The sequence below is a fragment of the Fringilla coelebs genome (genome assembly GCF_963513975.1).
Source record: "Fringilla coelebs genome assembly, chromosome: 5".
Lineage (NCBI taxonomy): Eukaryota > Metazoa > Chordata > Aves > Passeriformes > Fringillidae > Fringilla > Fringilla coelebs.
Genome location: NC_140033.1, coordinates 30,302,238 through 30,316,374, shown reverse-complemented (window position 1 = coordinate 30,316,374; position 14,137 = coordinate 30,302,238). Strand labels below are relative to the sequence as shown.

Below are 14,137 nucleotides of genomic sequence, written 5' to 3'. Positions count from 1 at the left end.
CAACTAGGTACAGCTTCCTCAATGAAGATACATTTGTGTCCCATTACTCCCAAAATCTAAGTCCTGTTTTCTATGTTGCTGGTACATTTAAGCTCTAACTTACTTTTTAGACAAACTTTAAAGCAGAAATGTCAGCTGTAAGGTAATATAGAGAAAACCAGATAACGGGATACATTTTAAAAATCATCTGCCCAGTATAACATCTGCAGTATTTCTCTTTCTGTTCCTATGTATCTCACCATCTTCACAATGCCCACTCTTTTTATCAGCCTACATCACAGTCTAGTAAAAAAAAAATAAACACCAAAAAAAACCCCCATTTAACATAAACACAAACCAATTCATGATTAATAGAGGAGTTTCACAAGATATTGACAGATATTTGAAAAGAAATTTTAGCTATCTTTTACACCTTTGCCTGCTTTACCAAAAACATACAACACTGAGAATTCACAAGTTGAGGCTTGGTCATTAGAAGCCATAAATGATCCTCTAAACCAGTGGCTGGCCTCATTTGATCATTCAGTCAAGGCAAGCAGAACTGCAGAATGGCAGTAGTGTGTGTCCAGGCTGCCAGGGCTGACTTGTGGATCCTGCTGTGCTGGATTTCTTCTGGAGAGGAGCCTTTCTACATTTCTCTCATTGCAGGTGCAAAACTTAATATGCTGGGATGAGGATACCAGAACTTAACATGTCACTTGGGGTATAGACAGACTCATTAAAGGGTGTAACACTCTCATTAAGACCTTCCATTTCAGAAGTGACTGGTAGCCAACAATAACATTTCTAGAAGTCAGGAAAATATACCTACATAATTTTCAGCCCTAGAAATTACAAGAGAGCTCCCTATTTACTTGCAAATGTCAGGTTTGGCTGCATAGATAGGAAAACGATTCCTTTCGGCTGAAAAGGAATCGAAAATGCTTTGACTCAACAGCTTTCAGTAGTGTGTTTGTTACCTTTCTCTTCTTCTTCTCATGCAGGCTGCATGGTGTATGAAAAGCTTGGTGAGCAGATCTTTGGTACCCCAGGGAAAATGATTGTCTTTGGATCTACATCTCTTCAGAATGTTGGAGGTAAAAGAAATAAGGAATATCGAAAAACAAGGCCCAGGAATATCTCAACAGTTTTACAGCTGCAAACAAGTCAGGTTCCTTCTCTCCATGACATCCAGGGACCTTCATGCTTCTCAGTATAGTTGTGGCAATCATTTTGCACACAGCCCATTAAAAATACTGCATTACTGAGTGATCAGTAATTTACAGTCAGTCATAGTTTGGGGTCTTCTATCATCAGACACTGATGTGGGAAAAGATTAAGGATGCTTCTCGGCACTTGTTCAAGAAACTATTTTACCCATTTTCTAAAATTATCTTCTTCTTCCTCCAGCAATGTTGAGCTATCTCTTCATAGTCAAAAATGAGCTGCCTTCTGCCATAAAGTTTCTAATGGGAAAAGAAGAAACTTTTTCGTAAGTTGAATTAGTTCTGATACTTAGACTGTGGAATTTAACATTGTGTAGTAAAGTTTAAGCATATGTTTACAAAAGCTCTGAAGTATTGGATACCCTTTAGGTTTGTCAAAGTAGATTTTCACAGGAATATCTCAAGGGGTTAATAAAAGACAAGACAAATTTGGGAAGGAGAAGATGGATAGGAAATGAAACTTTAGTTGCTCTTTTTGCACACCAGCTTTTCATGAAGAATTTTGTTAAATACAAAACTCTTATAATAGAATCCAATATTTTACAATGTTAGGCAACACTTGAAATATTGGGAACAATGCAAGTTAAAGATACTATGTGCTTCCCTGAGTTCTCAGCCTCTTACATGATTTGGCCCCCAAAACAATGTCCACAGAGTGAATTTCTTTGCTACTATCATATGACCACTGCAGAATATTTATATAAATTAAATTTCTGCCCCTTATCTCTCTTTGCCAGCTACTTTAGTAGAGGGGTGGCATTTTTTTGTACCAGTAAATACCCCTTGCACCGGATTATATGGTGTGCTGCAGGGTAGGAAGAAGGCTGTAGAGATTCCATTCTTGGGCTTTCCTGCTATACTGGACCAAGCAATGGAAATAGGCCATACAGAACATCACTAACACTGCCCCTTCTCCTCTTTCTTTCTTTACAGTAGAATGCAAAGCACTCTGGTAGAGGAGATGCAGACTTAGGCTAGCTAGTGCATGTCAGCCTGGTTGTTGCCCCAGTCATGTGCCTGGGTGGTTTGGCAAGTGACTGGTGGTGGCCCCCCAGCCCCACTGTGCTCTGCAGCCCATTGTGTGATCTTTCATCATAGTGGCAGGGTGGCCTGTATCAGGTCACAGAGGTGGTGGTTCTCCCTCTCTGACCCACACACTGTTCTCCATGGCAGGGTAATGGAAATCTTCCTTACCTCTGTAAATCTCCCCTACCCGAGTCAGAGCAGTGCCATAGATACCTAATGAGCTAATGAGGCTACCAAGCCAAGATGTGATCCTTTCTCTCCTTTTGTAGGAATTAGGAGACCAAAGATAGTTCTGTAAGTACAGCAATCAAAGAGGATGACTGAATGAGGAAAACCAGAAGATGTTTAGGATGTGCTCATGGTGTGCTTTTTTTAATGTTTTATACAGGGAATGGTACGTGGATGGGCGGATTCTTGTTGTGGCAGTGACATTTTGTATAATCCTCCCTTTATGTCTCCTGAAGAACTTAGGTAAGATGAAAATGCCATCACGAGAATCAAAAAGAGGAACCCAGATATTGTGCCACTGATGGCCAAACCGACAATTCAACTATAATAAGAAAAACATGCTCTCATTGTTATCTAGGCAGTCTCTCTGATCCAGAAATAATCTGTGTTCTGAGCATTTTGAAACAAGTAGGCCTAAATTACCACAGTGATTGAGCTCAGTATTAACCAGCTTTATCCATACAATTGTGGGAATTGATTTTACAAATTATAGTTAAGAGGGTCTTTATTTCATAAGGTAACTCAATTTTATGTGTAGCTCATAAAAACAAGTTCACAAATGGTGAGATTACAAAAAATGTTACATTTCTATCTGCATGAAAATTTTTACTAGTGAGGTTAATTGGAAGTATTGGACTTTGAAGTAAGATATGTACAGAGAATTGCATTTTCAGATGTGTTTGAATCCAGCTGCAATGCCAGTAGGTACACAGTGGTACCATGCTGGTAACAACATTTGGCACCAAAGTCCATCTGGGATCTTCCTTTTTGAGACAAAAACCCAAACTCAGCTGACATGACTCAGGGAACCTGGGTCATATTCAGATTGCAATTGCACACTTTCAGGTTTTTTTCAATTATCACAGCCTCTTTTAAAAGTAAAGTTAGTTAAACTGTGGTAAAGGTGACCCTGAGGAAGTCACAAGAGGTCAGAGCAAGGCTTAGGCTTGCCCAAAAGCTAGGAGACTTGAAAGATTTTGGGGCACTCCCACACCAACAGGACATGCTTTTGTCCTGCCCAGAAGTTCACAATACATATCAAATGTTTAATACATTTAAACTTTTCATACAGAAGCAAAAAGCAGTAAAAACCAAGATAAGACTAATAAAATTACTCTGTATGAGACTTCCTTTTAATTTCTTTCAGGATACCTTGGCTATACCAGTGGATTTTCATTAAGCTGCATGGTATTTTTCCTGGTAGTGGTAAGTTCAGCTTGCTTTCTTTGTTGGATGAATCACTTGGAATCAGAATTGTTAAGGTGTCGGCGATGAAGAGACTGGAAAAGTCCAACTGTCAACCGAGCACCTTGTTCACCATTAAACTGTGTCCTCAAGTGAAACACCCACTTGTGTGTTTTTGAACACTTTTAGAATAGTGACTCCACCAGTTCCTTGGGCAGTCTTTCCAATGCTTCACAACCATTGCCATTTAAAAAAAATAAATCCTTAATGTCCAGTTTGAATGCCCCTTGGTGCAACTTAAGGTCATTTCCTCTTGTCCTGTCACTTGGAAGTTTCCTGGAAGAAGAGGCTGAGTTCCACCTGGCTACAGCCTCTTATCAAGCAGTTGTAGAGAGTAATAAGGTCCTGCTCAGCCTCTTTTTCTCCAGGCTAAACATCCCCAGCTTCCTCGGCAGCTCCTTTTATGACTCACTCTAGGCCCTTTACCAGCTCTGCTGCCCTTCTCTGGGTGTGCTGTGGCACTTCAGTGTCCTTCTTGTAGTGAGAGGCCCAGAACTGGAAACAGCACTGGAGGGAAAGCCTCACCAGTGCTGAGTACAGGGTAATGATCACTTCCCTAGTCCTGCTGGCCACTATTGCTGATACAGGCCAGGATGCCCACAATTCTGCTGAAATTTTAATTCTAATTTGCTTTTCACTATTATTTTAGCAATTGGCTATCTTCTCCTCTTATTCTAGGTTATTTACAAGAAGTTTCAAATTCCCTGTGATGGACAAGGGCTAAATGCAACATCATCTATCCTATCAAATAGCTCAGAACATACGTGTAAGCCAAAGTATGTTATCTTTAATTCCAAGGTATGTTTCTTTTTATAATACTTACTTTTAATTCACATAATATATGCACCTACACCCCATGTTCTTATCCTGTTCACAAAGGGACTGATTCTCCACGGTTCCATTTGTGATCCAGTGGCTAATGCACAACAGCTGTCCTTGCCCAGTCTTACAGAGATGCCATGGTGAATGTGACTCCTTGCAGTCTTGTCCTGCCCTGGTAGTAGATGTTAAGGCTATGAGCCCAAGCTACCACCGGACAATAACTGCTCTCTTCAGGAGACTTTTCCTTTCCCCTGCTGCTTACTATCCCTGCTGCAGCTGTGCCTTTGGGCTGTTGCTCAGTAGAGGCTGATTGGGCCACATCTGCATCCAAAGCCCATAACCTCTGTCCTTCTGCACACAAACCACTTCTCTGTAACAGGGCACACGTTTCTGTAGCCATGCGGTGAACTGGATCATGAAAAGGATATTCTTGAAAGATAATCCAGAAAAAATTTGGTTGCCTTTCAGCTGGATGCTTCCCTCTATCACCACACAGCTGCAGAAAAAGTTGGTCTAAGAGAATGTGAGAGGGCAGCTGTCTCTAACTGTAGGAGCAGGAGGATGGCTCCTGCCAGCTGTGCTGGGATGCGGTGTTCCCAGTGAAACAGCGCCTTATCCATCAGGGCCTGGTCCTCAGGGCCTTAGTCGCTTCCATAGGGAATGCACATTTATAGCTGACGTGTGCAAAATATTTTTTAAAATGTAACCCACCAGCTTCAGTTGAAGAAGCCAAGTGAAGCACTTTTCTTTGTTGGGGGTAACCATGACCCCAGATCCATCATGATGGATGAAAAATTAGTTAACTGGTTGTGCCACGGCAGCTTAGGCATAGGTATATTTCAGAAAGCATTGAAGGGCAGTCTTCTTCTGCAGTGAGTGTCAGCACTTGCCTCAGAGCCAAAGGAGGTGCCTCGGAAGGATTGGTCCATCTGAATTAGGCACACCGCAGCTGAGCTCCAGAGGCTTGCCCTCGGGGCCAACAATTTGCCAGTCATTTCAGCAACTTCAGTGTGTGAGAGGAGAGGAGGGAGAGTTTCACAGAACACAAGGATATCTGAGGCTGGCAGAGACCTGGAGATCACCTGGTTGAACCTCTGTGCTGAGGCAGGGCCACCCAGCACTCTGTCCAGGCAACTTCTGAATATCCCTTCAGATGGAGACACCACAACAGCACTGTGCTGTGAGCGAGGGACAGCTGGCAAAGGCCTGGGCTAGAAAGGACCTCCGGAGAGCAACCAGCACATTTACTGAATCTGTCAGGCCTGGGGTGCACCACATGATGTCTTGTGTGGGAAGGAGATGCCTGTGACCAGCACAAGCAGATCTCAGAGGGCAGGACACAGCTGCATGTAGAATAGACTCATGTTGTCCTTAGAGGAGGACCTGTAATTACCTATAATTTCAGGTATGTAACCTCAGCTCATACCTGTTCCCTCAGGAGAGTGGAAGTGCCTTAGCACTGATACCATTTTTGAAGTTTGGCTGAGGACTGAAACCCACCCAACCTGTTAGTGAAGAAGGGGCTGAGGTCCCACTTGGAGGCCTCCTGCCCTTTCTGGTGACATTTCTCTTTCCCCAAGAAAGTCTTTCTCTTTCCCCAAGAAAAAGCATGCTCCCTCCACAGCCCTTCTGGTCCTTTTGCTGGCCTGTGAAACTGAGGGACTCAGTCTGGTACCTTGAAATATCCATTTCTTTGTAAGTTCTGCATTCCTGTTCTCTTTTCTTACAGTCTGGATACGGGCTTCCTCTTCAGGACTTCAGCCTTAGCGCCATGGGTGCGCACCCCTCTCCATGCCAAGGCAGGGTAGCGTAGCGGTGACCCACCACACGTCCCCTTCACGCGTGACACTGTGCTAGTGATGCTGGCAGTAGCTGGGCAGGCAGAGCCATCCCAGGGGCAAGGCCAGCAGCAGCGTGGCGTCCAGCTCTGTGCTCTGTGAGCACAGGCAGTGCTGCGCTTACGCCACCAACGCGACACTTTGTCCTCCTGTTGCAAACGCGCTGGTTTCCGCATTTCGTTAAACACGTGCTCATTGACAGGTCTGCCTTCTCAGAAAGGCTCTCAGTGTTTGGTTGAAGAGTCCAGTGAGCTTGGAGCTGAGGTAGTTAACATGGAACATTTCTTCGGACCGCTGGGGAAAATGCTTCTTAACTTATTTTCTGAAATTCTCTCTGAACAGACCGTGTACGCTTTGCCCACCATTGCTTTTGCGTTTGTGTGCCACCCATCAGTCCTCCCGATTTACAGCGAACTTAAAGAGTAAGCCCTTCTTCTTTTTTTTTTTTTTTCTTTTTTAGAGTTTATTGTTTTGAACCGTTTTACATGGAAAGTATTAGCACAGAGGTGCTCTGAATCATTTGTGCCACTCAGAGGTGTGCTTTAGTAACACTAATCAAGCATGGCTGTCAGCTAGGAAATCTGGCCTCCCAGGCGTGCTGTGCCCCTGGAGCAGGGGCGAGGGAGGTGGAGAATAATGCAACACTTGGGAGTTTTCCCTGGAAATACACAGCAGCCTGGGAAGAGCCAAGTTCTGCCAGTTGATATTTGGCATAGGAGAGGTGTGTTCCAGTAACAGTGTTTGTTCCACAGCATTAGTGCCACTAAAAGTCTGTTGCTGTACCAGGAGAATAAAAGTGCTTTCAGCCTTTCTGGTACTAAAAGACTTTTGTTGGTACTGCTGTCTCACTGACACCTCCAGCTGGGATGGGCTGTGGGGAGCTGGAGACCGCCTCTGCTGTGACACTGCTGACAGCCCTGGCAGCTACAATGGGGTTCTGGGCCATGGGGAAGCCCCAGGGGAGAGGTCAGGGTCAGTCAGACCCATGATTGCCCTCAGACACTTGCTGGGTGCTTTAAATTTAAAGTGACTTGAGCAGGTTTCCAGGAAACTATTAGGGCATCCTTGTGTGGATTTAAAAGTCTGAGTTTATGTACTGGAGTGTGAATATTTCAGAATAAATATCTAAAGATTAAATGTTTACACTTAACCTATTTTACAGGTCAGCATAAATCCAGTATTTTCTACCCATGGGGACACAAATATTTCTCTGCAGTCATTCAGAACATTTTGGGGTTTTTTTTTTCTCTCTGTATAATTTTATGCTTCCTTCATTTTGACGTTTTAATTTGATTACCGAAGTGTTTCAGGGTCATCCAGTCTCCACACAGCTTCACTGTTTAAGCAGGTACAGACATGGCACAGACCTACAGGTCACACCCACTGTTTTTTCACTTAAGCCCCGAGAAGGGTCCTTTTCCCCAGTCCTTTTCTTCCTTGTGCAGCTGTCAGTGAGTTTCTGTTTTAAATGAAAATGCCTTCATGAGTCGCCCCAGAATTATTATGCTTATGCAAACACCTAATACATTTTGAAACAGCAATGGAAAAATCCAGCCCAACCATTCTTATGTGTTCTTTTCTTGTTCTTTCTCCAGCCGTTCGCAGAAAAAAATGCAGTTGGTTTCAAATATCTCATTTTTTGCCATGTTTCTGATGTACTTTATGACTGCCATATTTGGCTATTTGACTTTCTACGGTAAGTATGCGGTTCTTTACTGATCGGAGTAGAAAGGGGATACATGTAAAATCAATAGTGTATCCCAGCTGGAAAGGAAAGTCCCATCCACTTATATTAAAACACTTTTCCAAATAATTTTCCTTGTAGTTCTCATATTGAAGGTATAAATCCTTCCGTCCTTTTCCCCTGTGGATGAAAAGCACAAGTGAAAGTATTATTTGCAAAAGGCATTTTCAAAATATGAGGGAGAGATTTGTTTTACAGAATTGGGGATTAGCTGGGCCCCACTAAGATTTTATTTTATTCCATTCCTTACCTGAATGATGTGTGCATTGGTAATGGCTGAAGCATGCATATTTGCAAAAGTTGAGACAGATTTAAGAGCGGGTCCTAGGAAATGAGTAACAAATTGGCCATTACAGCTTTTTCACTTTCTTAGTAACACTTTCATCATAGAAGCAACAGGCCAGATGTTTTCCTCGTGTCCCTAGAGCTGACCTCTTTAGGTCTTGGTTAAACAAACTGGCAGTGAAGGTAGGGAAGCTTTGAGTGTCGTCCCAGCTCAGCCACCAAAGGACGATTAATCTCTGTTTGAGACTCCCACCCTATCTCTTTCCATGCATATCAATTCAGTTAACAAACAAATTATGTTGTATCACTAAAGGATACAATATGTATGCCCTAAAGGAACAATTGTTAAGTAAAGTAGGATAAAATATGAATGTTGCCTGGGACTCCCGGGAATGCTGCCCATGGAACTCCCATATTCCAGTATCATGAGAATGTTGAAAAGTAGTGTCTTTTTCCATGGTCTGTTAAGGGGTTACAAGACAGGTGACAAAGCTGATGTTTGCCTTTTACCTCAGAATCACCCATCAGTCTTCACCACCCTATTCTAAGTGGCATTTTTGTTACAACCTCCTCATTCATGATAATGTCCCTTGTGAGCCACCAATTGCAAGAGAAAAAAAAAAAGTAAATATGAAATGTGGCTTTTTTTCCCAAAGGTGTGCCTATCTCATATTTGCTTTCTCAAACTCTCATTCTGATTATGAGGCCTTGAGAATACATGTGTTGAAGTAACTTGAGGTCATCTGTTCTAATTTTCCCAATAAACCCACAAATAGGCTGCAAGTGACAACAGCATCAGCCGTTCTCATCCAGCTGCTCCCATCTAACACATTTTCGTAGAGATGCATCAAATTAGCAGCCCCAGGGAGCAAGTGGGTGTAAATCAGCATGGACCCCTTCGCTTTGGCAGGGAGGAGATTCTGATGTGATTGCCCCAGGGATCTGAGGAGGCAGATCTGTGGCGCTCCTCTCTGGGAATCTCCCACATCCCTCAAGGACGAGGGTCTGGAGTCCATGGAGGAGGTAGGGGCTGCGTCCTTCTGGCCCTCCTGAGGGGGAATGGCGGAGGAATCCCTGGGGTGTCTTGTGTGCCTCTCCCCACATTAGGCATCCCTGCCCTCCAGCACTGACAGCCCACAGGTGGAAGCTGTGGAGAGCTCTGCTGGGGCTTCTGCAGTGTCAGTGCAGTGACAGGCTGCAAAGAAGACACTGAGGGAATAGAGAATTCCTCCATAAAATTCCTTCATTCTTCCCCCCGAGACCGAAAAGACCTTACCTTGCATATGTTCACTTACAGTGTTCTAACCCTCTTCTCTACCCTTACCTGGGTAAGAACAGTATTTTTATTGTGACCATTTCTTCTTTACACCAATAGTACTTGTCTGTTTGCTGTGTTCTCAAAAGTGTTGCAGTGATGACTATATTTACATTGCAGAATTACAGAAAAGAGGTGTTTTTCTTCCCCTAAAAGGTCACAGTGTGGTTGGGCTCTGTGGTGTATCTAGCTGAAAGGAAAACAGACCTTCAACTGTAAGCCTTGCCCTTCACTTCCTACCTGGCTGCAGCCCGTGAGCGGTACAGAAGTTGCAGTCTGTGCTTGCAGGAGCAGAGTAAGCTCTGTGTTGCAGAAGCTGTGCATGTGCCCGGCTTGAAAACCCCACTCCTGATCTGCAGGGAGGTGGGAGAGCGTTTTTTTTCTCCTGGTGGGGATTCAGGCACTGTGTAGGTGGTGTTGACCCATGGTCTCTACCCAGAAGGGTGCCCTGGGGGGAGTGTAGGCATTTTGCCACAGGACAGATCCCTCTGCCTCCAGCAATACGTGAGGTTTTCCCAAGTGCCAAAGATGGTAAATTAAACGTGGCCACTGAGTTCCCTTTAAGAGCTGTTATATTTTACCACCAGCTTTCTAAGATTAGAAGGCAGAAACAAAACATGGGCCTAAAAAGGGGCAGCAAGTGTGTTTGGTGGCATGCTTAACAGCCACCCCTTTAGGTTATTGCTCCTGGATATTTAAAAATTACAAAGCAAACATGTAGGTCCCTCAGCAACTTGGTTTTCCGGCTGGTTAGTACACGCAGACCTGCTCTGCACTATTTATCACAGCTTCAAGGAAACATTTTGGCAGGAGGTTGTATTAAAATACTGCCAGCACCTCCCTGTTAAGCACCCCCTGTGATTTGTCTTGGCTGCTGGGGCTGCTGGCCAGCGTGGAGCTGAGCTGCAGGCTCTGCTGGCAGCCCTCAGAGAAGCTGCTGAAGGATTTGAGTGTAAATGTCAGAGAGTCCTGCTGAGAGCTGACCCGAGATAGGCCTTGTTCTCAGTTGAGAACAGGGGCACTGCTTTTTGCTGGAAGTTCATTTGCTGTTTAGACGAATTTAGCTCAAGACCTTGCAGTTTATATTAAGTTCAGCCATTGCAGTGCATGTGTTTATTTTTAGATCATTTGGAACTTAAAAAAAGTCCACAGAACCAATTAAAAATAGCTGATTTCACTTTACCTATTTTTGTATAAATGTATATATGTAAGCAAGCTTTTGTGTATGTCTCACTGTTGTCTTTTCTACAGTGAAAATTACCTTAGACTTAGGCATGTGCTGTCATGAATTAAGATGCATTCCTAAATCAGGCCTCCAAAGGATTAATCTGGAATAATGGGATCATTGGGATTTTGTTCAAAGTGCTGTATTAACTCAAGGATGTTTCATTCCGTATTCTTTTGTTTACAGATAAATCTCTTGTTGTTCAAGAAGGCTGTTGTTAAGCAATGATTTTTGTGGACTGATTGCCTTTTTGCCAGATCACTTACCTTACTGTCTTTCCCATAGAGAATGTGCAGTCAGATCTGCTTCACAAATACCAGAGCAAAGACGACATCCTCATCCTGACCGTGCGCTTGGCTGTGATCGTGGCGGTGATTCTCACCGTGCCGGTGCTGTTTTTCACTGTAAGTAAAAAGGCCTGCGTGGTTTGGGAGTTGGTAACAGCTGTGCACCTCACATTGCTTCAAACCACAATCCAGGGGTGGCTGAGACTACAGTCTTGAGCTTAGTCTTCTCTCATGCCAGATGCCCACTAACTTCTGGAGAAGTTCTCTATACAGTAAATAAATAAATCACTTTTGGTCTTAAATCTGTTTTAAATTGAATCCACAAAGGTCCTCTCTTATGTCACATCACTTTACTGGCGCAGGCTCAGAGTGAAGTTCCTTTTAAAGTGCAGAAGGATTCAAAAAGGCATGTTAGAAAGAGAGGAATAGCTACTGCACATGTACATGCACCTACAGTTCTGAAATAACAAATTTTAAGGAGTATTTCAAAGGACATTACTTCAGGCAACCCATAACTTCTGACAGATCTATGCAGCACTTGTCACATGAAGAACCAATTAAAGTAAACATGGAAAGCTTTGAATTGGGTCATGGACTATTCTTGACAGAAAATGTCCTCTTCTCTCTCTCTCTCCCCCTACAGGTGCGTTCATCGTTATTCGAGATGGCCAGAAAAACAAAATTTGACTTATGCCGCCATGTTTTGGTTACTTTGGTTCTTTTGGTTATCATCAACCTGTTAGTCATTTTTATCCCAACCATGAAGGATATTTTTGGAGTTGTAGGTAGAGTATCCTGGTTTTGTACTACTTATAAAAAAACAGTTGCTAATCAACAAAGCAAAAATTAGCTGTTGCTGACAGTTAACAAAACTTTTTCATTTGAATTTTGCAGGGGTCACTTCTGCCAATATGCTGATCTTCATTCTTCCTTCATCGTTGTATTTAAAAATTACACAGCAGGATGGATCAAAGTTGACTCAGAGGATTTGGGTATGAATTCCATTCCCATCGATGCAGCACCTCCATCCTGTCACTCTCTTTAATGTGCTAGGTGCAAAGCAGACCTAATCTGAACATATGTGTGAGCTCCTTTACATTACATTCCTTCTGTAATGTCGGCTGGCAGCTGTGCTTGCCCTTCTCCTCTGCCTACCCTGGGAGTCCCCTGGTGGAGGGGCCCTGCCATGCACAGCATCCTGTGTTTTGGGGTGATCCTTCTCTGTGGGATGAGGTACTTCCCTGGCTGGCAAGCAGCAGCAGCTGTCAGCAGGGTGCAGGAAGCCCTCCAGCCCACTTCAAGAAGCCTTTCAGCGCAGCAAGCTCTCTCTGCTTCTGTGTGTTGATCCAGAAAGCACGCAAAGTGCTCCATTTGCAGTATTCCTCAGGGTTTTAATGGACCTGAGTCAGACTTAGGGTGGTTCCACATGAAGCAGCCAGCTGAAGTGTTATGTTAGCTGTTTGGCATGCATGAGCAAATAGGAATGGACCTTGGAAAGATTTCCTGTGGACCCCAGAGAGCGCTGCAGCTGAAAAGATGCAACGCTCCTGTGTATTCCCAGTCTAATGGGGCATGCACTGTAAGCATTGTACAGTTAGACCTTTCTTCTCTGAGCAGACAGGTAGGAAACATGTTTCACTTTGGCTGCATCCACAGATCCCATTACAAAAGGGCTGAACTTAGATGAACACATATCCGATGGGAAGAATATACTGATTTCTGTGAGGCTTTGGAAAGAGCAGAGCTGATCAGTCCTAAAAACAGACTCATTTAATCATCTTTAGAGGTGATCAGGGTTTAAGAAGTGAATTGAGAGGAGAAAAAAAATTAGTTTGGTGTTCAGCAAGTAATTATTAATGATGCTAATCTGTTTAATTATCTGTTGGTCTTGTCTTTACCAGAAGTGCTAGCTCATTTTGGCTGATAACTTTAATATATCACCTTGTACATCTCCTTAAGAGAAGTTAACACACTTGAATTAATTGTCCTTTCTTTTTATTCATTAATCTTCTCTCTTTTTTCTTTTTTTTCTTTTTTTTTTGTTTCAGGCTTCTCTTTTTTTGGCACTGGGGGTATTGTTTTCCCTGGTGAGCATTCCCTTGGTCATCTATGACTGGGTACAATCAGGAGGCAGTGCCGAAGGCCACTGAAGTTCACCCTCTTCTCAAAAGAAGATACCCCTGTTTGCTACACACCAAAATCGCAACCATCCGTTCTGTTTATTCCACCTTTTGTGAGTTTACTCAAATCAAATCCAAATAATGATTATCCAGTTCTGAAAATACTGTCATGGGAGTATTTTCTTGCAGAAAACAGACCCATTCTTCCAGCAGGCGTCTCACTCTCTGATCAGTAAAAAGTCTGTGTTAATTGTCCATGAGATTATATAGAGCATCACTTTTAGAAATTCATCACAATTGGTTTCCCCTCTTCCACCCATGAATTGCATTGTTCCATTATTTTCTTTAGCCCTCCAGCCACAAGCTCTGCTCCTTTAGGGCAGCAGCGCCTGTTGCTATCAATTCCAACTGGAGTGTTGTCCATTCACATCCTTCCCCCCTCTTTTAGCCAAAACTCTGCTCTCTAATTGTATGCATCTGGTTTGTTGGTTTGTTTGTTTGTTCTGTTGCTGTTCCAGGCACCATTTGCCTCACTGGGTTAAGTGTAGCATTCTGGATACAGGCATGAAAAGCACCACGAGAGCGTAGCTGAGCGCTGTGTAAGCGTAGGTCCTAAATCCGGTGCTTCTCTCTGATGTTTTGGGGGGCGAACCAGGCCCAGGGCTTGGCCCATTCATGGCTCTGGGGAACAGATTGTGTGTGTGTCTGTGTGTGTGTCTTTGTGATGTGGAGCAGGGAGCAGGAGAAGGACAACTACCACCACCAGCCACTATTCCTCTGGCACACTTGAGCTGGAG

General features: G+C 43.5%; 1 protein-coding gene across 1 annotated transcript in view; it reads left to right on the top strand.

The window, feature by feature from the left end:
• Window positions 1-13,812, top strand: part of SLC38A1 (solute carrier family 38 member 1) — a 37,180-nt gene extending 23,368 nt beyond the window's left edge. The window contains exons 6-16 of the mRNA XM_084206621.1: window positions 984-1,076; window positions 1,390-1,471; window positions 2,620-2,702; window positions 3,607-3,665; window positions 4,383-4,502; window positions 6,707-6,786; window positions 7,960-8,060; window positions 11,219-11,337; window positions 11,864-12,005; window positions 12,115-12,212; window positions 13,269-13,812. Of these exons, the coding sequence (XP_084062747.1) occupies window positions 984-1,076; window positions 1,390-1,471; window positions 2,620-2,702; window positions 3,607-3,665; window positions 4,383-4,502; window positions 6,707-6,786; window positions 7,960-8,060; window positions 11,219-11,337; window positions 11,864-12,005; window positions 12,115-12,212; window positions 13,269-13,370 (1,079 nt within the window). The 3' untranslated portion in view covers window positions 13,371-13,812. The remainder of the gene's footprint in view (window positions 1-983; window positions 1,077-1,389; window positions 1,472-2,619; window positions 2,703-3,606; window positions 3,666-4,382; window positions 4,503-6,706; window positions 6,787-7,959; window positions 8,061-11,218; window positions 11,338-11,863; window positions 12,006-12,114; window positions 12,213-13,268) is intronic.
• Window positions 13,813-14,137: the final 325 nt, after the last annotated feature.